The following is a 27620-nucleotide window of genomic DNA, read 5'->3' on the forward strand; positions in this document are numbered from 1 at the left end:
ACGCACGCACGCACGCTCGCACACACACACACACACACACACACACACACACATACACAAACTAAGTGAGGTCGGATTAAGTAAAAATTAAAGGACTAAGGGCTAAATATTGCTCAGCCAGCGGACTGAAATTTCTATTGTCCATAAGTAAGGCTACTTTTAAAGTCATCTGATTTCACGATCTTCAAATTTTCAGCAAAAGGTTATTTTTTCATTATCCTGTCATCATACATACCTTTAACTTCAACCGAAACTTTTAATACTTCACTTATTCTTTGTAGTCCAGTGGATGACGTCAATTATTCGATATTAACTCAAAAACTGGATACTTCAAACTCAAAATACAAATTGGAAAAATTTGAATTTCACTCCCATTAATAAGATAAGCACGCTACTCTTTATTTTGTACAGCCGTAGTTTTCATAGCTTTTACATTTATTGCATTATGCATTTACAATAATTTATATAAATCGTATCATCGCTTCGATATTCTTGATTTAAACTTTGTGTACTATAAACAATGGGATCTTTTCCCTTCGTGTCCCCCCCCCCCCCCCCCCCCCCCAAGTACGTTATGCTCCCCCAATTAGAGAGCACGTGTCATTGCATAGTAAATCTTTGTAAAAATATGGCACGTGCGTCTGGGGGGTGCAAATAATATGAACCCACTAAGCTGGGGGGGGGGGGGGGGAGGGGAACGGAAAAGATCTAAACAATAAGATCCAAACAAAAAGATGTTTACGAACCGGAAGCGAAGAACTGTAATATTTTCAAATTCTTTCGTAATACATTATAAACCAAAAGATATCAAATAATGTACGTTCTAGAACATTCCGCCAGTAAACGAGATCACCATTTCCGATTCCAATTAGTGTGAGTAGGTTTCAGTTTGAAATTGTTCTAGAAATATTTCTGTAGAATAAATTCTGTAACAACATCAGATAGTTGAATAGTAACAATCAATTTTTTGTTCGATTTAATGTTAGATTGAGAAATCCGGAATTATATAGAAATGACCTCTTCGTGAAAGATTAGAGTATCGCATTAGAAATTTTAAGTTCTAGAATGTTCTGGAAGATGAGTATCGCATTAGAAGTGCTGGGTTCTAGAATGTTCTGGAAGTCTAGAATGTTCTGGAAGATCTCTCCTCGGAGAATGTTGCGGATTAGAGTGAGAATATGGCGAGGCAGCATAGACAAACGCAGCAAACACATGAGAGCCCCATGAGAATGTAGCTGATGGTGAGACTCCAGAAAGAGAATTTGTACAGCAGCTCGTCGCAGTAGTCTTCGCCTCCAGTCGTCTTGTTGTACGAGACATCACTGTAGGTCCTGTATACCCACACGCTTCCTACACGCATGAAACGGAAAAAACATCCCAATTTTTTCCTCCTTAAAACGGATTTTTTTCTCGTTAATTTTTCTCCTAAAAGGGTGTTGTAAACTGGAATTTCAGTGGAAAATGAAAAGGCAGCGGTTCTACAGAAACTTCACTCTTGAAATATCTTTGGAGATTTCTTCAGTGAAAATTGGAAATTCAGTTGCGGAAATTTAGTAAATAACAATGAAATTTCAGCAATTCTATGGAACAGTTGGTAAAAGGGGCAGTCTTAAAATTTCACAAGAGATTTCAGCAAAAAAATAAATTTCATAGATTCCGGAGGATGGGTTGGTTTCAAAATTTTTTAACTTTTAGATTGATTGTGGAGGAATCTTAAACAAAAATACAATTACAAGTTTTAAAATTAGAGTTGTAAGCGTGTGTGGAAACTAGTTACGATAAGCAAATTTAGTTGGACACATCCGCAATCACGCAATGAGTGCTTTTGGAGTTAGCGCGAAAGAATAAAGACGATAATTCGCAAACAATTTCCACAACATAATTCCCTCCTTTGCACGATTTAAGTAATTAAATTCCACATAACTAAGATGACTAGTTTCAGAAATGTCCCAATAGATTTTCGACCAGAGCAACAAAAGCTGGGCTCTAATTACATGCTCGAAATTGTGGCAAATGGGTTTTCAAAATTGCATTCAGAGTGTCTTACATTATGTGGAAAGATTTAAAAACAATGGCAATGCAAAAGGACAACAATTAAGAAAGAACAATAATTATTCATTAAGTAGAAGAGTTAGGTTCCGAAGTTTGTTAAGAAGGAAATAGTGTTCAAAGAGTTTTCAATCCATGTAGCAAAAAATATACTGGTCGTTCATCGCAGTTTTTAAGTAGTTGGATGAATAAAAGTGTCCTCCCAGCTGGAGATGTCAAATGAGGATTGCAAATTGGAGAGTTGATTGCATTTGAAGAGAAGATGTTCTGCTGTTTCAAATTCATTGTGACAGAAGAGGCAAATGGGGAAATCAGATTTGTTCCAAATTTATCGTACTGGTTTGTCTATGAGAGTATTGTAACATAGGCGATAAAGAAAGTCCCTTTGCTACGGTAGAAGTTGTTTGTTTAACCAAATTTTTCGTGAAAACAGAATTAATTGATTGGAGGAGATACCAAATCGTGCCATTGATCTTTGAAGACGTGTATGATTTAGAAGACTAAAATTAAGCATTAGGGGCTGATACGAATTATGAAAGATTGGTGGTGAATGAAGTGTGATGACTTCATTGTTGATGCTAGAAGAAATGCAGTTGCTATCTTTGTCGATTTCGATATTGTGATTTTTGAGTAAGAGCACAGAGAGAAAAGATTGAGTGGAATGTTTTTTCAGGAGTAACCAATGATGAGGAAAGCACATAATTTTTATGGTATAAAAGGTAAGTTGACACCACCTATGCGAATTGGGAGACGGAGAGTTGACGCTTTAATTTCCATCTTGTTGGATACTCTCATTAGAATATTGATTTCTGATTGACTTTTTTTCAGAGTAGAAATTATTGTCGCAGTATGTCTGACGATATAAAGCAATTTGGGAAGGATGATTGTACCAATTGCAAGAGCTTTAGCTCGCATATTACGACAACGAGCTAATGTGGCATGGTTTTTGCTGATTAGATCTTTGAGGAGTTTGTGGCGATCGATGAGTGAATGTATTAAATTAAAGTTAAAACCCAATATTTTGGTTTGTCGAACTGTTTCATAGTCCTCAAGCGGATATTTGCACAGAATAGTGGATTTCTCATTATTGATTCCTAGTGATTTCATGTCACAGAAGTCCTCAATCATTTCTAAGGATTGGTTTTCACAAAGCAATTGACATTGTCTGCATAGCTGATTGTTTTCAAAATCATTATTTCAAATTTATTATTCGAGGACATTACTCGATGGATTTTTTCGAATTTATGGCTGCTTTCAACTTTTTTATTTGAAGACTATCCTCGATGGATTCTAGAAGGGGATCAATGCCAAGTATCAACAATAAAGCAGAGAGATGACACCTTTGCTTCACACCCCGATTATTTTCTAGGAAACTTTATAGGTGACCGTTTATCTCTATAAGAGCAGTATTCGATTTGTATATTACTTGAATTGTTTTAAGGGCAAGGTCATCCAAGTTCAACCAAGGTCAACCAAAGGCAAGGTCAACCATCCAAGTAGGTAATACAAGTAATCCCTCTCATTTTTATGATAAGCTTTGGAGTAGTCAATTTTCACTACACAGTAAGAACGATTAAGTAAATTGATGCTTTTTCGGATAGAGTGAAGCGTAGAGTGAATACTACGATTGGGTAAGTAGGCGAATTGAAAAGTCTTAACAATTTTATTTAAAACTGTTTTCACACCTGACGTCAAGATATGTGCAGGATCTTAACATCAGTGTTAAGGAGATCTATAGGGCGAAAATCTTAAAATTGTTCAGATACCTCTTTCTTAGGTAGAAATTTGGTAATAGAGTGGGTTTGACTTGGAGGAAGTAAGTTGTAATCAATAGCTGTGTTGTAAACTTTACATAAGATAGGAGATAACTCCCAATTAAAAGGCAATAAAAAGTAGGAGTTAAGCCATCAGCTCCTACTGTTAAGCCATCAGCTCCTACAATTAAGCCATCAGCATTTCTTCTATTCAGTTTTTTTCATATCTTTTTGGACTTCAACATCAGTAATGTAACCACCAATTTTTTTGTCAATAAAACGCTTTTCGCAGAATTTGTGAGCAACAGTGGAATAAATGCTCGGAAATTTTTTTTAAATATCTTCAAAAGAAGCTCGAAAAGAATCAAGTACTTGTAAGGGGCATTCTTTTACTTAATCAAGGATTTTGAGATGAGGGATGGCACTGACCAAATTCTTGTGATCTTTCCGGTTTTTGAGGAGTTTAGGGTTACAGTCGTTGCAGAGTCTTCAGTTACGTTTGAAGATTAAGTCGTTGTCATGATGTTCCTTAGTCTCAATGGATACCAGTTCTTTTTGTAGTCTTTGAAAATCTTCAGATTGAGAGGAAGACTTGTCTCCACATTCAATGTTTTGATTCAAAAGTAGTAATCAGTTTGTAAAATTTTTTTTGATATTTCTCTAAGTTGTTTTTTACGATGGCCTAAGAACGTAAAAGATCTCGTATGAAGAGTTTTCTTTCTTCATATTCTAAAATGATGTTATCGGCAGAGTGGTCACAGGCATTTATTTGGGCAGCAATAATGTCTTTTTTTGGTAATAAGATATTTTCAATGAGTTTTCACTGACTTGTTCCGCGATCTCATTGTGTTGAAACGGTTATTAATTGTAGCAGAAAATGATCAGATTATGTAGACTAATGAGACTTCATTGAAGTAAAGCTACCTTTTATTGGTGTGAAGAAATAGTCTATGCGACAGATAGATTTATGCTGTTTATCATAATGTAAAATATGGAAGTTGTCTGTCAAGACAGCGAAATCATGCAAGTAATGTTGTCGGATAAGATTGGTGATTTTGGAGAACCGTTTGATTCGAATGTCGTTAGTGCGTAAGCTACGGGATGAGTTTATGGGGTTATTTTCAAATGAATTAAAATCTCTTGCCAGAATATTTTCTGTGTTGTTAGAAACAAAGTTAAGAGCCGAAATTGCATTGTTTCAAGCTCGTTCAAATATTCAGCCGCATAAATAAATGTTGCAAATTGAGATATTGTAGGAGTATAGGTGAAGTATTTGGCAGGATTCATTACCCTGTAACAGAAAGTTGATGCCTAAATCTTAGCTCCAAGCAAAAAGGACACCTCCAGATCTATCAGAAATCAGATGAAAGTCAAATTGTAGTTTGAATTTGTCATATAGAGGTTTTTGAGAGACTTTAAGGAATAAACATTTGATTTCTTGTAGACAAAGGACAAAGTATTCTGTAGTTTTTTGTTTGAGCCAGAGATTAAGCGTAGCTTGTAATCTGATAGATTTTCTCATGCTATGAGCATTAATAGAACATATGTTGAGAGTTATAGAAAAAAATTATAGTGGAGCTTTCCGGTCAAAGTGACGGGAAAGAAGCATATTAGGTTGCTTCTTTTTCTCTCTGTTGCGTTGTTTCTTGCCTGCTTTATTAGTTTTTACTCGTTTGCCAAAGGTAGGGGAGAAAGAAGAAAAAGGTCGTACGTTGTCTCGTATGAAAGGCATCATCATGAAGCAGGCGATGTTCGTCATTGAGGTTGGTGAGATCTTTATTTGATCCCTATGAATCACATTTTGAGAGATCGGAGATAGAAATTCGATCCTCTATAATAGAGAGGAACGGTAGAAGATTGGGTAGTATTTTCTAAATATCTTCAAAAGAAGCTCGAAAAGAATCAAGTACTTGTAAGGGACATTCTTTTACTTAATCAAGGATTTTGAGATGAGGGATGGCACTGACCAAATTCTTGTGATCTTTCCGGTTTTTGAGGAGTTTTGGGGTTACAGTCGTTGCAGAGTCTTCAGTTACGTTTGAAGATTAAGTCGTTGTCATGATGTTCCTTAGTCTCTATGGATACCAGTTCTTTTTGTAGTCTTTGAAAATCTTCAGATGGAGAGGAAGACTTGTCTCCACATTCAATGTTTTGATTCAAAAGTAGTAATCAGTTTGTAAAATTTTTTATGATATTTCTCTAAGTTGTTTTTTACGATGGCCTAAGAACGTAAAAGATCTCGTATGAAGAGTTTTCTTTCTTCATATTCTAATATGATGTCATCGGCAGAGTGGTCACAGGCATTTATTTGGGCAGCAATAAGGTCTTTTTTTGGTAATAAGATATTTTCAATGAGTTTTCACTGACTTGTTCCGCGATCTCATTGTGTTGAAACGGGTATTAATTGTAGCAGAAATTGATCAGATTATGTAGACTAATGAGACTTCATTGAAGTAAAGCTACCTTTTATTGGTGTGAAGAAATAGTCTATGCGACAGATAGATTTTTGCTGTTTATCATAATGTAAAATATGGAAGTTGTCTGTCAAGACAGTAAAATCATGCAAGTAATGTTGTCGGATAAGATTGGTGATTTTGGAGAACCGTTTGATTCGAATGTCGTTAGTGCGTAAGCTACGGGATGAGTTTATGGGGTTATTTTCAAAAGAATTAAAATCTCTTGCCAGAATATTTTCTGTGTTGTTAGAAACAAAGTTAAGAGCCGAAATTGCGTTGTTTCAAGCTCGTTCAAATATTCAGCCGCATAAATAAATGTTGCAAATTGGGATATTGTAGGAGTATAGGTGAAGTAATTGGCAGGATTCATTACTCTGTAACAGAAAGGTGGTGCCTAAATCTTAGCTCCAAGCAAAAAGGACACCTCCAGATCTAACAGAAGTCAGATGAAAGTCAAATTGTAGTTTGAATTTGTCATATAGAGGTTTTTGAGAGACTTTAAGGAATAAACATTTGATTTCTTGTAGACAAAGGACAAAGTATTCTGTAGTTTTTTGTTTGAGCCAGAGATTAAGCGTAGCTTGTAATCTGATAGATTGTCTCATGCCATGAGCATTAATAGAACATATGTGGAGAGTTATAGAAAAAAATTATAGTGGAGCTTTCCGGTCAAAGTGACGGGAAAGAAGCATATTAGGTTGCTTCTTTTTCTCTCTGTTGCATTGTTTCTTGCCTGCTTTATTACTTTTTAATCGTTTGCCAAAGGTAGGGGAGAAAGAAGAAAAAGGTCGTACGTTGTCTCGTATGAAAGGCATCATCATGAAGCAGGCGATGTTCGTCATTGATGTTGGTGAGATCTTTATTTGATCCCTATGAATCACATTTTGAAAGATCAGAGATAGAAATTCGATCCTCTATAATAGAGAGGAACGGTAGAAGATTGGGTAGTATAGGGTAATCACAGTGTGAGACAATTGGAACTTGTTGTAAAGAGTTCTTTTCTTGCAACTTGTTAGTAGTAGTAGGCGATTTGTCTTGTGTTGTAAGTATGTGTTGAATTGGAGCGAGAGTATTTGTACGTCTCTCAATATCAGTAGTTTCAAGTGCCATAGTAGAAGTTTTAGTGATAGTTGCATCATTATTCAAGCTGCCCGAAATTGACTCCGTAGTATATATTTAGAAGTAGCATTGTTGGAAGCCTCTCTAGTGGTTTGTTCTTTAGTAAAAGAGTCTTTAAAAGTTTCATTCTTGTTTTTAGCAGCAATAGAACACCAATCTTTGTGGTGCCCTTGGCTGAGTTTACTTGATGCAGAGCATTGTTCATAGCGATGTAATGAAGGGATTTGATAGTTGAATACCACAGAGTTCAATGAAAAACTACCACTTGTCGTTGTTTTTTATGACCACTCACGAAGAGTAGTTTCCTATTCAAGGTTGGAGTTGATGACGTTCAATGTGGCCTTGCCATTATAACAAGAAACAGAGCCAAATGAATGCGGTTCTCCAACAAGGCCAGAGTCGTGGTGAATTTCTGGAGGAAGTTCTATAATTTTCTTGACAGTTATGTCATCGCATATTTATAGGTAAATTGATTAATTTAATTTTGACATTCTTGGGGTAATATTGGGATGAGGAGTCGATAATAGGAACTCTTCTAATAGGAAACACAGCTCTTCTAATAGGAAACACAGCTCTTCTAATAGGAACTCTTCTAATAGGAAACACAGCTCTATTGTGCATTTCTAGGTCTTGTGTTCTGATTCTCAAATAAGTCGATTGGGCCTCTGGTGGAGAAGCAACTGAAGTGAAGTGAAGTATTTTACCATCTTAGTTTTTAGAAATGTTTTCGAAATTGTGAACTTGGAGTGTAAGTTTTCAGGAAATTGTTGTAGAATAGAACTTAGACATTTTTTGTATTTGAGTTGTAAAGTGGAAGAGTCTTTGAAATCTTCCTTCGTAAACGAGGGAATAAATTCAGTTTTTTGTAAATCAATTTCAGATTGTAAAGTATTATTGGGTTTATTATTTTGCAAAATATTGGAAAAGGAGACGGGATATGAGGGTAAAGTCAAAACATTTAATATAATATGAAAAAGAAAATCAATATGAAGTTTGAAGCAATTGACGTATCAGGGATTAGTGTTTTGATCAGACTTGACGCTATTCGAATACTTGCTGTATTTCAGCGACGCAGTAATCAGTTCAATTGGACAAGCCAACTGGGAGTTATCAATCAAAGTAAACACCAAAATAAACAGCAATAAAATAAAAAAATAGAAATAACTGAATATGAATGCAGTAAACAGGAAATTATCAAAAGTTTAAATAACATCTAATAAAGGTAATAACAGTAACACAAAAGAAAAATCTAAAACTAATTGACTAAAACGAAAGAACTGACTGATGAATTGAACTAATACTAAAAGAGAATGGAAAAAAGTAAATGCAGTAATGTAATAGGAATAAAAAGAACAAACAGTTAAGAAGAGGGTGGAGGGTGGTTGAGAGGTGGTGGTTGAGGAGGCAGGGGAATGAAAGTTACAGAAATGAAGAATTTAAATTTGAAAACTAAATGTAAAAGATAAAAAAGTGCAATTACAAGGAAGATTTGCAAAAGAGGATTTGAATAAATTCATTTAAAATTTGTTGTGATAACGGGGCTGAAAAGGAATGGAATATATCATGAATGGAATTCATCATATCAGGTAAAAAGTAAAGAAAGGGTAATAAGTTTATAGAAATCAAGGTGAAAAGGAAGATTTTAACTAAAAAAATAAAAGCAAGAACCCTTAGGTTTTTTGGGAGTATAGCGTGGAATGAACCCCCGGCCTGTTTCCTACCAGACTTGTCCCGCAGATCAACGTAGGTATACGTGACTTTACTACTGGGACTCTTATAAGCTCATTATAGAACTAGAGTAAAAGTAGTTTTTGTAAGCGTAGGTTTTATATGGGGGTATAGGTTATAAATAAAGAATAGTAAAATGGACGAGAAAGATGTATAATATGGGCGCAAAACAGTTCATTTTTATACTCTACGGAAACTAGGATAATCTACTTTTCAAATCTGTGAGAAACCAAATCATATTAGCCGACACCAGGTTAGTATGTTGCGCCATTTTGTACTTATTATATGATAAGAAAATTTAAATTTTTGGCCGCCGGCAACGAGTTTTCTCAGTTTTTAAGAGGCAAATCATATTTTCTTAAAATTTGATTTCTCTTAATCCCTCACTTTATTTCTTGGCGCGGGGTAACGGGTTACATTTATCATTGAATGTTATTTAAAAATTGTAAGCCTTTTCATATGATATAATTAATTTATTTTCACCACTTGTGTAATTATATTCTATCGTGGAAAATGCTTACGAAAAATTGAAAAATCTTACGAATATTGTCACTCGTTTCCACAAAATGCAATATTCGTTGAAATTTGTATTTTCGGACATTGGTCAAGTAAAAAAAATCATCTCACCAAAGTTTCACCATCTAATGAGATCCTATTTTGTTGAGGAAAAGTGATTAAATGTCATTGGAGGACCTGCTTCGGTTACTCCCTAATTTTTATTTAATGCTAAATTTGCTATTATTTGTAAACAAATTTGCAAACTTGTTCAAATAATGCACTAGTTTTACATATATTTGCAAATGGGCCTGATTTTTTTTCATCCATAACCGTCAGAAGTTGGTCCTTCAGGGTGATTTTGTATCACATATAACTCTTACATTGTGAACTTTACTCATTTTTAAACCGCATTAAGCGATCTTCTGTAAATGGTAAGAAAAATAGCACAGATTGCTAGACTAAGCAGAGAGCTCGAATGGAACAAACTCTTCCAATCGTTTGCAAGTTTTTACCAGGTTAACATTATTTTGCAAAAGCTTTGCAAATTTGAACTTGCGAAGAGATGATTTAAAAACATTTACAAAATTGGCATTGTCAAATAAAAATTTGCAAATAGTTGCAAAGCATTGGTTTTGGACTAGAGTGGTCTGGTCTAACTGGTCTAAATTGTGCCATAGTCAGTACTCATTATAGTTGGTGACCTGAGTAAGTCATAAAAATTGTCAAGTTGTACCTTTACGTTGGCGGTCAGTTCATTTTTAAGTATATCAAAGTTATATTCGAGAAGATAATTGAAACAAACAGTCGAAGAAACAACCCAGTCAGTGACAAAAATAACAATACAATTTCGGGATCTATTCTGCCCCCCCCCCCCCCCCGCTTAGTGAGCATAAATCTTTTATGACCCCCCGGGGCACGTGCTATTTTCTTACATAGTAACGTGCTATGTGCTATATAACAACTAACAACATATAATTTGTAACTGGGGGTCAAAAAATACTGGGGGGGGGGGGGGATAGAATAGATCCCAATTTCGATATATAATCTAATACAGGATTTGCCACTCGGGTGAATTTATCGCCAACTTTTGGCATTAATGAAGAATCAAGTGATTAATGGCTTCAAATTCATTCACAATTCCACAAAAATTTATGCGGAGCCAGGAAAATTTCCAAAACGTGCTATTTATTTGTATGATAAATAATTTTCTGGCCCTGTGAATTCCGGAAATGCAAAATTTCAGAAGTTTAAAAGAATTCACATGCGAGTTCTAAGTAATGGTTACGTGACTCTTCTTGCGGTCACTGAAAACTTCTGGCGTTTATCGAGAACCGCGAAGCGGTTCGAGATATAAAGTCAGAATTTCGAAGTGCCTTCTGCAGAGTCACTTAACCATGCTTAAAACACGAAAAAACGCGCATGTTTTAAAAAGACGAAAGTCAACGGAAGTCAACTTCTGGCTAAGTAGGAACTTATGATTTCTTAACTTCTGGCACTGCAGACTTTCGGCATTTTAAAATGTGCACGTGAGTGTTCTAAAAATTTTGTTGGAACAATTCATTGGGATTTGGTGACTGTCTTCCAAATGTCCCCATGGATATTTACTCGTTCATTTCAAGGAACATAGATTAATGATGAGGATTTTTTTTAAATTTCAGTCTCTAAATCTTGGCTGAGACAAACTACAGCGGGGACAAAATCTAAATTTAATTAAACTCTATCTAATCAGAAATAGCAGGTTCTTTGAGTTAATTAAGCAACTCAAACTGTCTCATCTCTCTCAAAAATTATAACCATTTTTTTCTTCCCTAGATAGAATCCCAACGAATGACGGAACTTGTTAGAATGTCTGCTCAATTTTTTTTTTTAGTTTTTTGGAGATAATTTTGTGAGATTCTACTGCAGGTAATTTACACTCTTACACTTGCAATTGTTCATTACATTTGATGCAGCAATCTAGAAATATCTCGTGTCTCATTACACAATTTTATTGTGTAAAAAAAAGGATGCTCAGAAAGGGGGTGTTTCCCTCCCCCCCCCCCCCCAACAGCTAAGTGGTCATAACCGATAACTCCCCCCCCCCCCCCGCCAATTATGGTAATTATGTCATAATGCCAGGGCTAAGTTCGTGGGGGAGGGGGGTATAATGGGAAAGACTCAGTAAAAGTATTCAGTTACATAATAAAATAGTAAATTTGAATAACTTTGTCAATCTAAATCTCAGTGTTTCCCGTCTGACTAACACAAAAAATCATCTGCCAAAGTATTTTTCGTGTAATTTCACCAAGTTATCACGTTTGATGTAACATTGAGTTTTCGTGTCTTTATGAGACAGAAAATTGCGGTCGTGTCTTTATGAGACAGAAAATTGCGGGGTTTTCCCATTATAGCCCCCCCCCCAGCTTAGTGGCCAGATAACATATAGCTCCCCCCATCATGTTTATTTTACCATAATGGGGGCTATAATTCCGCGGGGGGGGGGGGGGGGCTCGGTGTCTGCACATAATAGGAAAGACCCAAATTGCGTAATAAGACAAGAAAATTTTTAAGAACAATTGTCAATCCCTCGGTTAGAATAGAAAATGGACTTGAAAGTTTGTTGAGAGGGAAATGAGACAGTTTTTTAAAGCAATTTGTCAGTTAGTTAGTATTCAGCTAAGAGCAGCCACACAACATGCACCGAACATGCACAAGAGACAGGAAAGGGCAATGAAGAGGTACACTAGAGTGAGAGACCAGAAAGAGAACTGGAACAGAAGTTCATCACAGTATTCGGGGCTGGAGGGGGGAGTTTTCCAAGAAACAGTCTCGTAGGTACGGTACACCCACACACTACCTGAAAACCACCACCACACAATATACACATTAACAACACATAGACAAAAGAAACCACAATCTTTTTTAATCTCCAAACATGTAAATTAATAAAATAACCCAAATGTTAAAAGTTACATGCCTTTTAGAATAATCATAATTATATATTGAATTAATCAAAATTATACATGAATCTACTAATTGTTCCTATCGTGTTGTTGTTCCGACAAATTTCATTGGCGGTAAATATATGCTCAGGGTAGTTTTTCGTTCAGTCCTTTTTCGCTTATTGATATTTTTCATGTAACGATTTACGAGTCGCCTCATTAGAAAAACCGCCAATTGTTGAAAATTTATTCTGGTGAGGGTTTATTTTTCTTTTTTTGCGAAGTTATCACGTTTCGCAATCTCTTGGAAGAACTTTCATTAACAAAATTTGCGCATTCACTAGAACATTTCTCAGCATTTGTTTTAACCCGATGTTTGCCGTATTAAATATTTGCAAAATTGGTATCTAGATCAAGAAAAGCGTGGTTCTCATTTTAAACTCAGCAATGCTAAAGTTATTCCAAACGATTAACACAATTTTTGGGATTTCTTTTATTTATTTCTGATAGTTCGATTGTATTCAACTTTTCTGATCCAAAATATAACAGGACATTCCTATATTGCAGAATTTGCATTACACTGCGATTTTCGATTATGAAGCATCTGAAATTTTTGGTATACGAAATATCGCTCTCTTGATTGTGACTTTATACTTTACTAATACTAAGACTCTATAATTTACAAATAGTGGCTTCTATCACAATTCTCGAACTTCAGGGCTTTTGTTTTTTGACAGATCAGATACTCAGCTCGTGATCTACTTGTTTTTACATTTCGTCAAGTAAAATTGTTCTCAGGACATTTAAAAACAGTTCAGATTTTGATTTGGGCTTTTTAATAGACCAAAGTCTAAAGATTCTCCAAATAATTAAATAATCGATTTTCTTTCATTTAAATATTTTAAGTTTTTTTTATTTTTTTAGTTTTTATAATTTAATTAGTTTTCGAAAAAAAAACAACTCAGAGTATTAATAATTTCAATTTTTTGGCAACTTATTTTTTTGCAAAGAGTTGATAATTATTTTGAAAACCTGGACAATAACAAAGTGATTTCTTATTTCTTCAAAAATTGCACCTGCATTTGAAACTGTTTGAAAGTCTACTGATAGATGCTTGGCAGTTTTGAAATATTTAGTTAAGTTTTTCATAAAAGCAATAAAGCTGTGAAAACGTGACCTCTTCTGGAGACTAAATTAAATAAAAAGTAATTTTGCGTACGAAAAGCGACCAGATAAAGTAAAAAGAAATGAACCTGCATTTAAAACTGTTTGAAATTCTACTGATAGATGCTTGGACAGTTTGGACACATTTAATTATTTTTTTAAAAAAGCGATCATTTTTTGATGAACTTTTTACTTTTTGTCAATCGATTTGAATAGAGTGAAACCAGTTGTTTACAAAAAACATTTATGTTTATTTTGTAGAATTATACAAAAAAAGTGTTGTAAACAAATGGTATTAAATTTTGCAAATCAATTGGCAAAAAAGTTAATCAAAATTGATTGTTTTTATGAAGAACTCAACAAAATATTTCCAAGCTGTCCAAGCATCTATCAGTAGAATTTGAAACAGTTTTAAATGCAGGTACATTTTTTTTACTTTTTCTTGTGATTATCTGTATACAAAACTACTTTTTTATTCATTTCAGTGTCCATAACAGTTCGCGTTTTCACAGTTTTCATTGTTTTTATGAAAAACTGAAATAAATATTTCCAAACTGCCCAAGCATCTATCAGTAGACTTTCAAACAGTTTTAAATGCAGGTACAATGTTTTCTGTTATCTTGTCGCTTTTTCTACACAAAACTGTTTTTATTCAATTCAGTTTCCAGAACAGTTGGCTTTTTCACAACTTTTATTAACGTCTCTGTCAAATCTTTTCTCTTGATACATAAGATTAAGTTTCACTAATTCCAGACAAAAACAAAAAAAATTTCAATATCCTCACTTAGCTTGATTTTGTCTGTCTCTATCTTTTTATAGCCACTTTTGAGAGGTTGTCGGTGCAAGTTTTTCGTTTTTGTTGTTCTTCGGGATTATTAAGATAATTACTTGAATCCTTAAAAACTTTGCGACAAGATAACCTTATTTTTGTTTCTCTAAGACTTGTTTTCAAAAGAATAGGTCGCAGTAAGTTCCAAAAGTGACACGTATTTGCTTCTAATTGGAAATTGAAAAATGTTGTTATAAATCCTTATAATTGTCATCATTTTTGTAAAAGTATTTTTCTTCTTTCCTACCCAAAAAATTTTGCCTTCTTTTTTACCTTTTTTCAAGCTGAATTAATTAAATCAACTTTTGCTAAAGACATTTTACATAAAAAGTACGGTAGTTTGACAAAATTAGATACATTTTTTCTTGATCTTCAAATTCAGCTAATTGAAAACCATAATTTATATTTGGTGTTTATCATTTCATGAGCAAAAAGCTCACAGAATTTCGACCAATCTTCCGTAAATCAAATTTTTTTCCAGAATTTTCCAAAGCTTATTTTTCAAGCCAACTTCAAATTTTTTTTGTCTTTTTTAAATAATAGAAATAGATTGTTAAAAAGATTCTGGTGGGCCAATTTTTTCTCTTGTTTCTTTGAGAGAGTTCTCAATAACTTCTCAATATCTAATCATGACTGAGAGGTAACTCACTTTCGACGAACGCTTTTCAGACGCAAACCTTCTGAGCATTATACCATTACATAATAAGACAAACGTAATTTGCAATAATCTTGCAACATTGTGCAACATATGTGCATAAGTTGAACTCGGGTAGCAGCCATCTTTATTATTTTGCGCCCATTAATGGCAAATGTGAGTTGTTTGTTCAAACAAAGATTAATGATGTTTTCAGTCATTTTTGTTAGTTCTCAGGAAAGATCAGGAACAATAATTTAAAATTTCTCAGTTTTTCAATCATTCAGATTCATAACGTGCACATGATAGCCAGTGCCTGACTGTAACACCAGAACACGAACAAACAGTTTTTACAGATAAGAACTTGACAAGACAATGAGACACACTACACTGACATACAACCGAGTCTTAACAGTTTCAATTTCAGTTCACCATCTACTTAAGAATTAATCTAATTGATCTGCGTGCAGCCGTCTTAAAATCACTTCCTTCGCTTTTCCAAGGGTTTTGAAAATTTGCTAAGAAACTTGGCAATGTCAACTTTTTACATCCCAAATGTTTTTTAAACCAAAGATTGCTTTAAAAAAATGGGTGGGGGCTTTGGGTGGGTGGGGGGGGGGGGGGGTGTCACAGGCTAGTTGTCACCCGAGTGAAAAGCATAAGAGTTGCCATGAAAAATTCTGCGGAGGAAGAAATTCGATTTTTTACGATGAAAAGTTCTGAACGCGTTCAACGCTAAGTTTATGTTTTTAGCGATTTTTAGCTCTCAAGTGTTAGTGGGTCTCATCAAGCGCAACTTATTGTAAAAAATGGACCAGTACTGGATTCGAACCAGCATCTCTTACTTGCAAGCCTAGTGTGCTACCCAATTATACCAACTGGTCAAAAGATCTCGAACTTGGGCGTCTCTTATAACCCATTCTCACGTTCTTTCTTGTTCCTCAAGGCTTCATTTCTCTAGCCAAGTATACGTTGAACAAGTAGAGCTTCTTGTCAAGCTATGACAAGCTTGTCTTATGCACATTTTACATTAGTTTGTTCTCTCTCAACCTTCTAACAATCATGCTATCACCGATATTAAAAACACCTGATTTTGTTAAATGTGGCGTGGAATCTGTTGGAAAGACTGGAAAAGGGAAATTTGAATTTCCCCTTTCCAATAGACCCCCCCCCCCCCACCTAATAAATCCCTGACTCACAAAGCGAGTTCGCTCCTCAATTTGGGTATGTATAATATGGAGTAGTTTATCAAACCTGCGATGAACCATGCGAAGAGGAAGAGATCCAGGATACACTCGATGGGATTCTTGCTCGCATTCTTGTCATTGTTATCCTTGGCCTTATTGAACACCTGTAATTACACAAAAATACACTCAGAATACCTGTATTCACCTCTAGTTAAAAGTAAAATTCTCTATTAAATAAAATTCACTTAATTCAATTCAACCTTTATATTTTCAAGTGGAGTACTGTAATTGAAGGGGTAGCTTTCTCCCCTAAATTTGATGCAGATTCAGATTGTAGTATACTGTGAAAGGACATCTAAGTTTCAAGTATTTCAAATAGGAATCAAACTTTCAATACTGTATGCAACCCTTCCCCAATTACTCTCTTAAAATAGTAGTTTCTGTGTGCATTTTTCATGCGTTCAGCCTCTTTTCCTCCTCGCACCCCCCCCCCCCCCCTCCCCCTATTCTATTTACATTTTTCTAAAAATTCGTGCACATTTCCGGTGGTATCATAATCATTCAATACATGCTGGGAAGATTTTATCACAAATAATCTTACTCTAATATTAGTTATCTAGATTCACCAATTTGAACCGAATATTGATTCTAAGCACCATTTCTTGATGATTCATTTATATAAATTCTGTGATTAAAATCAATTTGCTCTTGTCTTTCTAATCTGGTAAGTTAAACTTTCTTTCTAATTCTCACTAAGTTCGAGACTATAGTTTGATCGATATTCTAACACCCACAGCGGGGGGGGGGGGGCACAAACGGAAATGATCCGAAACCTTAAATAATTGATAGTCATTTTATAGCAAAGGTGGTCAGGTGACGTGTTACCTGCTGGCCGAGAGACATAAGGTTCTTGAGGAGACCAAAGCAGCCCATGATTAGAAGCCACTTGGGAATGAACTCTTCCGCAGGACAATCGTCCAACTTCAGAGCACCTAAAATACAGTTCTTAATTGTTGTTAGCAATCATTGGCCCGAGCATAAATAATAAGATCTGCAACTTACATGCGAATTGAAAGGATCAAGTATAAAAGTATGAACGTAAAAGTGTAGTATTTAATAGGGAACTATTGGTCTTTCTGAAAACAATTATTACCTGAACATTTTTTCTGGAATGAATTAAATCTTTGTTGACGGAAACGTAAGAAACTGATGACACACAAAGCCATTAAGTTGAGTGGCAGTGCTTTTAGAGTTTCACTAGTGTTTAGTTTTAAGATTCAGCAAGAATGTTGGCGAGGCCCAAACTCACAGTGCAGAGATAATATTTATTATTTCTAAGCCCTCCCCAACTGTAACATTCTCTAGATATTTTCCCTCTCCTTCCACTGCGCCCTTTTATTCACACTACTGGTTAATACAGACCCTTTAATTCAGTTCAAACTGGCTCTTATTTTAAGCCTGTGGATTTAACTTACGAAAACTTGAACTACACTTACATTAATCCGTCAGTGTTTTCGACAAAACGCTTTTAGAGCTGTTTTTGTGGAAACAAAAATCGTAAAAAGTGACATACACTTAGTCAGTGCAGCTCACAAAGCATAGAAAAGCAAACCTACATTCTTTAATTCGATTTTTCTCTGATTTCAGAGTTCTTTCTTCAGAGCAAAATTGTGCGGAAAACACTTAAATGTTTAATCGGGGATTAAATAAACAAATATCCCTTCTCCAATAACTGAGTTTAACTTATATAATCAGGGGCGAGAAAATCTGATTTCAACAAAATTGTTTCTATTTCTTTTTCCGATAAAACGAAATACCTTATAGATTACGAGCAAAATTTTGCTACCTAATACTTGATTTAATTAATGAAAAAAAAAATCAATTCGCACACAAATTTTAAAACCATCAATTAAAATAATAGTACAAAAATTTCTATTATAATTTTCTTTTTCCAAAACTCGTTGTGAGCTGAAAACTGCACTTATAATATTGTGAAAAGCTTTTTTACGTAACGCGTTGACCATTCTGAGATGTAATCAGTACTAGAACCAGAAAAAAACAGTTCTTACAATGTCCTCAAAGTTTAAAAATCAACAAGGACGTCAGCGCCTGGCCGAGCAAATGCCTCAAACAAATAAATCTCAAACAAATAAATCATCAAGAAAGTGCGACCAAAAAATGACTTAATCCGCAAAAGCGATCCATTGAAAATGCTAAAGAAAGACATACTTTGAAAAATAAGGACATTTTTGTCATTATCTCCTCACAAATTTTATTGCATTTCGATTTAATGCAATTTCAAAAATATTTTCTTTGCATACTATCGTGTAAAGCAGGAACGTGCTGATTTTTCAAAAAGATATTTTTGTTGTTCCTGGAAGGTTAATTTCGGAACTAGGTACTTTAAAATGTTGATCCACTGGTTTTAAACGACTTCCAAGTTTAACATCCATGTTTTTCAAAAAAAAATTAAAATAACTTGAAAAACAATTGAACGTAACAATAATGTGAAAAGAAATATGAGCTCAAAATTTGACTGAATGATTACTTTAATTGATAAATACCCCAGTGAGACCAGTGAATTTTCCCACAAAATTTTACCAAAAATGCTACCCACCTGAATCTAATTACATCGCATGCCCGTCTTGTTACCTTTTAGCACACCGATTACAATTTCAACTGCTAAACGGACTCCAAAAACTCTATGCCGGACATACAATTGCGACGATATCAAATCTAAGGAATCAATCATTGAGCAACGAAATCAAGTTAAACCCACAAAATTTTTGGCCTACACAACATAAAATTTGTGGTGAATGTTTTGCTGTCGTAATTTTTTGTCATGTACAAAAATCTGCAGTTTTCTTAAAATATTGCCCTTTTTGGAAACAACCAACCAGATAAGTTTCTGAAACCTAAAGCAAGTTGGGGAGAACTTGTGATATTAATTTTTGCGGGGAATTTTTTGAAACTGAAAACAAAATTGAGATTGTTCTCACTAGTGTTCATTGTTCTCATTAAATCTGTTTTTGTCAAACTCAATGTAAAAAAAAAATACCCGCAAATGTGGAAATTTTTTTGAAAATTTTATTCTAAACAAAGAAAGAAAGAAAGGAGAATTTTCTGAAATTGTCTTAAATCCCCCTTTTTGCACAAAACTAACTGGATTCCACTCTAAGTAAAACAGAAAAATGTTTCTCCAAACGCAATTTGGCTTAAATTGTGAAATCTAATTGTTCAAACCGTCAAATTTTAATACTTTTCCCTGTGAAGAACACTTACTTTGATCCATCAATGCATTCCAAAAAAGAATTTTGTGGAAAACACTGACCTAGTCTTCTCAAAATACTTCAATCCAAGCCAATTTAGCGGAAGTAAATGCATTCGATAATTCTCAATATGGGGTTTAAAAATTAACCAGTAATGCAATAAAGCGACCCTTCTTAAACTTAAACACTCAGCCATCTTTCGGTAGAATAACATATTTTGTGATGTGAACAATTATTAAAATCTATTACATGATCATTTTCCGTCCTTCATTCAAATTGAGATACTAGTTCCAATTAAGACCCAGGCTTTTCTTCTATTCCCTCATAGTTTTGCGTCATAAATTGGAGTCCTCAGTATTTCTCAGTCTTCTTTCTTATCAACCCAGATGTAATAGCCTGTTTTATGAATCAACTACAAGACGTGCATCTTTTGAAAACATTCTATGGAAGTGAGTTTATTTTTTTTCTTTTTTTGCGCACTTGAGGCTGCAAAGTGATCAAAGCAACAGTTCAGATGCTAAACTGTAATTTTTTTAGTTATCTGAGCACAAATTGTTTGCGTTTTGATCAGTAATTACTAGTGTGACCGAGAGATGACAAAAGCGCTCATTGCTAGACACTTAAGCTATATAAAAGCTAGATCAGTGATGGAAAAACGTTTAGCGTGGAACGACCTGGCGTTGATTCATAACCTGATTTTTCGTAATCTCTCATTGGTAACAAATTTTAGAGCCCAAACAAACCAAACCGATTTCGTGCAAACGGATTTTCTAGACGTTGCAGAAGTAATGTGACTCTGCTTGAAGTTACTCTGCTTGAAGTTACTGAGAACTTGTGGCGTTCATCGAGAACCGTGAAGCGGTTCGAGATATAAAGTCAGAGTTTCTAATTGACTTCTGCAGAGTCATGTAACCATGCTTAAAATACCAGAAGCACGCGTTTTAAAATGACGAAAGTCAGCGGTAGTCAACTTCTGGCTAAGTAGCAACTTTTGGCATTTTAACATCTGGCACTGCAGACTTTCGGCGTTTTAAAATGTGCACTTAAGAGTTTTAAGATTGAAAATGTAACCACATCGTTGCCGAAAAGACTCATTTTTGTTCGGGGCTGTTAAATTTTTATTATTTTCAAATGCTGAAAAACAATATCTGATGTCTAACATATTACTCAAAACTTGACATTTTTTGGATTCTAACGGGCACTTAACTATATCCCCCCTCCCATATTAGAAGCCATTTAACCTTGACGCCCCCCATCACACGTGCTGTTTTTAGAGCAGTATTTTAGCGATATAGCGGCATATAATTTACAACTTGGTCATACGACACGGGGGAGGGGTAGGGGTGACAAAACAGAAGAGATCGAAAAAACATTTTAGCCATTATGTTGCCTGTACTACCAGATAAAAACTATTTGCCAAAATGAAGAAGAACTTTGGCTCAAATTTACGGCATCTGCGTTGCATTTTTGTCTATTTGTGAACGCATGTCTCGGAGGCATGTGATTAACAGCTTTATGTATACATATGTAAAGACTTTTTATCTATGTTGTGGTGCATGCTCATTTTAACTACATGCTGAGAAAAGTTTTCGAATTGTTGGAGCTGAATCGAAAACTTCTTGTCAGCTCAAAACTGCACTTATAATATTGTGAAAAGCTATTTTACGTAACTCGTGGACCATTTTCAGATGTAATCAGTTCAACTCAATACTAGAACCATAATGTCAGTTCATAAATTGTCCTCAAAGTTTACAATCAACAATGACGTCAGCGCCTGGTCGAACGAGTGCCTCAAACAAATAAATCATAGAAATTCCTAACATTTGCATAGTAAAGTAAAATTAGGTAATATTTCAACTGCGCCCGCTCACTGTGACTGTAATTTGAACCTATGACGTCAAGAAAGTGCGACCCAAAAATGACTTAATCATCAAAAGCGAAGAGTAGTAGTGATTCATTGAAAATGCTAAACTTTGGGAAATAAGGACATTTTCTTCATTATCCCCTCATTATTGCACTTCAAATTAATGCAATTTCAAAAAAAAATTCTTCGCATATTATCATGTAAAACAGGAACGTGCTCGATTTTCAAAAAAGATAAAACTGTTGGTACTAGAAGGTTAATTTTGGACCTATGTAGTTTAAAATGTTGTAAAATGGTGCCTTCATTGTAATATTTTTAGGAGTACAATTTTTCTGCTACAAAAATTGTAGACTCTTTCAGAAACTAATGTCTTCAGGACAGGTTTCGCATCTCAAATCCCTGAAAACATTTCCGTCTTGATTTACAATTTTGCGTTTTTTGTGAAGATTAACCGTGAAACATTTATTGTGAGCAAAAACAGATCATATCAAAGTTAAAATGATGCAAAAAAGTAGTTCTATCAGTACTGCTACATGTATTTTTTTCAGTAAAAAAGCAGATGCCACTTCAAAGAGGGGAATGGAAAAAACGAAGATACAGCAGAAAAATTTAACTGCAAATTTTAAACTCGACTTGAGTTAATTTTTGAACAATGATTCAGTATTTCAACTTGCCAAACCAAAGAATGCGGCCAAATGACCAGGAAAAAAAATTTTAAAAAAGTTGAGTGAATTTTTCGAATTTTTTGTAATAAATTCTTATTCTAGCAAAATTTTTAAATTTTAACAAGACGGATTTAAAATTTTATAAGATTCGTGCAAGATTATTCAAATCTTGAAAGAGGTATGAAAGTACCCAATGCCCTCAAAAGATTGCCTGTCAGATATTTTAAAGCTTTAAAGTTTTCGATCAGTATAGAGAACCTCAAGATATCAAAATTTGTCTTTTCATCATATATGTGTTTTACATTTTTTTATCTTTATGCAGACAAATTAAAAGCCTAAATTACAAAAAATAAAGAGACTGTTTTTCCAAAGCACTTTTGTATATTTTTGGTCTGACTCTGGAATTTGATTCTCAAAAATCCATGTAACAATGTGAATCCTTCGCCATTCTAACAATGGCCATCCAAAACGAAGCCAGAATCCAAGCAAATTGTTTCAATCAGAAATTAGAAAAATAGTTCACATTTCTGACAAAAAATTAATCTATTGTAATACTAAAACGTTAAATGCCAGTTTCATCAAAAAAATAGAGCCAAAACACATACACGGTTTTCGATTCCAAAAACAAAAAAAGAGCTTAAAATCCTAGTTTGCATTTTTGTCTGAAAAATTGTGTCAATGAGTTTCAATAGTGTTAGGAAAAAACATGCACTTTTAGAACGTTGCTTAAGTCTTCGCCAGAAAATAAACGCCGATTACCTTAGAATAGTCATACAATAGTTTGTTCCAAAAAACAATAATATGGAAACTAAATGAGTGCTGAAGAGTGCGCATATAGTTTCCTCAACGGAATATATAGTTTCCGCTTCTACTTATAGTGTTCAATATATAGAAATCTATAAATAGATGCGTAAACTATATATTCTGCTGAGGAAACTATATGAGCGCAGTCTTTTACGATTTCTCCTTTTTATAACATCAAATCCGCTTCGTGCTTGCTTTTGTCGTTTTTTGTTTCAAAAGATATCTGAAAGCAACCATTGAAAGTACTGGTCTGTCTTTTATATTTTTTAAAAAGAAAAACACTAAAATTATGCGGAAGACTTGCAAATTCTCAGTCATTGCTTAATTGCCTTTTTTAACGGGATATGAACCACAATTTGTTACTTCCTGGCCAACAATTGAGTGACCATTTTCCTGGTATCGATCAATCAATCTACCAGGCTAAAGTCTTTATTAAAAACGTGCCAAAAAAGAAATCTTCACTGAAAACCTCATGCAGTTCTTATGCAAATGACATATAATATCTCCAATTCAGTAAATAATTGCGGGATGGATTTACTTGCCGATTATTTATTGCAAACACTAATACCAAAATAAATTCGCTCAGGTTTTGAAAACATGGACCCCTTAGCTATGGTACGCGACATTAAGAAATAACCGTCTAATTTTCTTGACACCGAAGCGAAGTCAGTTTCGGTTCTGCATTAAAAATCCACAATTGTTGGCGCTAAGCAGAGACTGTAGAGTGCAGCAGCATATTTAGAGTTTAAAACAACAATGAAAAATCATTTCATAGTATATAAAGGGTTTTTGTCTGCTTTGAGAACTGTCCCAGTATTAACATTCTTGCTGCGATCATATAAAGAACATATATGGTTACCTATAAGACATACAAAGATTTTTAGCATCATCTTGCGATGAAGAATCATATATGATCTTTTTGTGATTAAAAACGTACTTATATGACCTTTCTATGGTTGCTAAGATTCATAAATGCAAATTTGTTTTCTTTTTGAAATAATTGGGATTATTTTTCACTATTCGGGTATGCATAAAAAGTATAGTACGTAAGCTAATAAAAACTAAACTGATATGCTTGAGATCAATCTTATGGCGAGAAGAAATAAGTTTTTTAATGGCTAGTTATTCAAACAAAAACATCCTAGTTTTCTAAGACAAATTTGACTACTTTAACTACCTCACTTCGTTATACATACAATAATGAATTTTTAGCACGTAAATATTTGTAATTTTTCCATATATGCCTATAAGAAATGAAACTCATTTTTGATTAATTGAGCTCAAAAAGAATTTTGACACTTTTTGTGTTCCCGCTAAGTTTTTATGATCTGGTTATGTTTACAAAGAACCATTTACGACTTCCTGAGATTTATGACTTACTAGCCTTTTATAAGATTCTTTTTTGGTGTTCAGGTCAAGGTTATTATGAGCATAAAATCTTGTAAATCGTACTAACCGATTACGATCATGGCTATTGGGAAGGCAAGGAATAAGGCCAGGATGATAGTGGTCGCAACTAAAACACAACAGATACCCTATTTACGAGAAACATTTTGCAAAAAATCTTGTATAATTTTAAAAATAAACACAAAATGAAATTTTCCAATTTTTGTAGTAATTAGCAGACGAATTCAGAAACCGGCTGATTGTTTTTCTTGACAAGTAGTGCTTTCATTAAGCGAGACAAGCTTACGGAACACAAATGTATCGCTTCAACGCATGTCACAGAGTACAGATCATAATGTATGTAGTATCTCTTTGGTAACATAGTGTCCGTTTTCTTATCAGTAATCTGCAAAATCGTCTTCAAATCGACGTGGAAGACTTTTGATGACGTTTTTTTACTCAACAATTATTGCATAAAAATTGGGCTTCTTTTAGTATCATTGGCAAATGAGTCAGAGGTATTATTGCTCTACTTCTTTTCATTTAACCCCCCCCCCCCCAAAAAAAAAACATATCATAACATCACAACTTTTCACCCCTAAATATCATTGCACCCTTAACCCTTTCACCTCAAAACCCTTTGACTTCAAAACTTTCCACTCCAAAACTCTTTCCCCAAACCCCCTTCGAATCTCTAATTTTTAGCATTGTTCTCTAAACTATAAAGCCAAACCCTGCATATCCCTTATTTTGAGTGTGATATGCTACAAATTACATAATGTGTAAAAACATCATCAGGATGAAATTTTATGGGGATGAAATAAACAGGTTGAATGATAGCAAGGGGTGCTACTAATAAGGGTGAAAAAAAGGGACACGGAGGTACTAACTGGATCCCATGAGGATGGCGACGATCTTTTTGAAGAAGTCCATATTAGCTCCTCCAGAGTCCGCCTTAGCCGCTTTCAACTCCCCAAATAGAGAATTGTACGATGGGGGCTCAGCTGGTGCGCCATCTTTGCTATCTGTCAAACAGAATTGATTTTTCATTTTCAGTGATTTTACTCTGGTCAGAAAGAATTTTACTCTGGTCAGAAAGAACAATGGAATTTCTATGCCATGTAAAGTTACATGATTAAAAAACTGCTCTGGGTTTTCACTGTTCAGAGAGATTTTGTAAAAAGGCCTTCAGGTAGTCTTAATCTGCATTGGGTCCTCGATTTATAATGGAAAGTTGAGGATCCAGCCCTGAAATGGACTGGCACTAGGCTCCAGGATGGTAGCCAAAATAAAATAAATGCCTCATCTAGATCGATGTTTCACAGAGAATTAATGACGATTTGCAGTGAATCATAATAAATCGAATTATTTTCCAACGCAAAGCGCCAATAAATTTCAGCGGCGAAAGCGGTGATAATGATAAATTTTGTAAGATTTGAGGTGAGGTTTTGATTTCAACCTTATTCACAGCAACTCCTATAAAAATTTAACGGGTTGACTGATTAACGGTGCCATCTTTTTCACTGTGCATCAAATCATATACTTTTCTATTCTTGTGTTCATCTCTTAAAATTTCTCTCAATTTTTTTGATTTTTTTAAATTAAAGCTATAATAATTAGCTATATGTAATAACTGCTATAATAATTGCGCTGAATTTTTGTTCGATTGGTGGTGAATAGCGGTTAAACTTTTTCTCCCCTAAAGCGGCGAAAATAAAAATTTCAATGCTATCAAGAGTAGGTCACCAAAATTTCTATGCACAATATCATTGAGCGATAATATTTAGCGAGAGTTGTGGTGATTTTCGCGTCAATATTGTTGTTGCAAAGTTCTAGTTTTATTGGTGATTTTTGCGGTTCCATTGCGGTTTGCGATCTTTCATCCTTCTAGGAAAGAACAGTGAAAAAGGGGGCAATTAATAATCAGTCAATTGTTTTAGAAGAGTTACAATTGAAGAATCTTTACAAAAACTTCATTTCTTAGTAGCGATAATCTTTCTTTGAAACTTTTCAACACATATTTGGCAAGAATAACTTTATTAAGGCACTCGGTTAACCTCATATCAGGCATTGGCATTCTGTTATGTTCCGTAATTTTTATACTTCTTTGTTCATCAAATCTTTGTTCAAGTTGTAGTTATAGGTTAATTTATTCTGATTTTTTGCTACTAATAAATCTTATTTTGTATCTTTCCTTTTGTTTTTGAAAACCGAAGAAATGAAAAACGTATTGTCAACTTAAACTTTCGACGCAAAACTTTTTAGATTTTTTGGAGAAACTCTTTCACTTCGAAATATACTTTAAAAAATCCTTTAAAGTTTTCGAAAACGGAACGTAGTTCAAAAAAGTGTTTACATTTTCTGGCTAAATAATTTTAATTGCTATTTGATTGAGATTCGTGCCCAGACAAAACAGTTCCAGAAAAAAACAATCCCAAAGTTCATAATTTTCCCAGACAAACCAGTCCTGACAAAATAGACCATTAAAAGCCGGCAAAAATGTCCCAGACAAAATAGTCCCGAATAAATATTGCAACGAATTCCAATATAATCTACAAATAACTTACTATCACAATCTATGAGTTAAGCGTCTGAATGCATTGTTTTCAAATGATATGAATTAAGGTTAAACCATAAACACGGTTCAAAAAACATAATTTTTAAAAAATTAAGTGGTATTCAGCTTAATTTGTTGCTCCATGACATACAATCATATGAATAATTTAATTAGTTTCCTTGATAATTGATGTGTGTATGTTTAACTTGGGACTATTTCGTCTGGGACTGTTTTCTTTTTTTTTCGGACTATTTTCTGTTTTCTTGGGACTATTTTGTTGAAGATTATTTTGTTTAAGACTGTTTTGTCTGGGACTTCTGTCTGGGATTATTTTCCCATTCGTGACTAGTTTTTTCCGGAATGTTTTGTCTAAGACTCTTTTGCCTTGTCACCAATCGAGTGGCTGATGTTTGCATCAAGTGTCTATAGAATGAATGCTTCGAAATAAGAAAAAAATATTCAATATCAAGTAAAACTTTGAGCTGAAAATTATTCTTTTCATTCACAATTCTTTATATAAAATTTTCATTTTATTTGGTGACAATGACAGGGCTGCTTTGATGTTTTGATGTGATTTTTTTGTTTTTTAAAAAAGGAAGCGGCAGTCAGAAGCATTTCACGTGAAATAGTTAAGAATAATGTTTTATAAATTGATTCCATGAGACACTAGAGAGGACAACTAGCTATTGTTCTATTTGATAACCTGCTGATTAACAAATTAGGCAAACTTGATATT

General features: G+C 34.3%; 1 protein-coding gene across 3 annotated transcripts in view; it reads right to left on the reverse strand.

Annotated features, from left to right (window-relative positions):
* Positions 1-683: 683 nt before the first annotated feature.
* LOC142358056 (transmembrane protein 272-like) overlaps positions 684-27620 on the reverse strand; it is a 36063-nt gene continuing 9126 nt past the window's right edge. For 2 of the 3 annotated variants that reach the window (XM_075409674.1, XM_075409558.1), the window contains 5 exons: positions 25218-25352; positions 24398-24457; positions 17225-17331; positions 16407-16503; positions 684-1350 (listed from right to left, as the gene is read on the reverse strand). In XM_075409674.1, the coding sequence (XP_075265789.1) occupies positions 1166-1350; positions 16407-16503; positions 17225-17331; positions 24398-24457; positions 25218-25352 (584 nt within the window). In that variant the 3' untranslated portion in view covers positions 684-1165. Of the gene's footprint in view, positions 1351-12142; positions 12441-16406; positions 16504-17224; positions 17332-24397; positions 24458-25217; positions 25353-27620 lie in introns of those variants that run through there. The other variant, XM_075409619.1, reaches the window with a different exon arrangement.

The sequence above is a fragment of the Convolutriloba macropyga genome, chromosome 1 (assembly GCF_964194025.1).
Source record: "Convolutriloba macropyga chromosome 1, txConMacr16.3, whole genome shotgun sequence".
In the NCBI taxonomy this organism is placed as follows: domain Eukaryota; kingdom Metazoa; phylum Xenacoelomorpha; order Acoela; family Convolutidae; genus Convolutriloba; species Convolutriloba macropyga.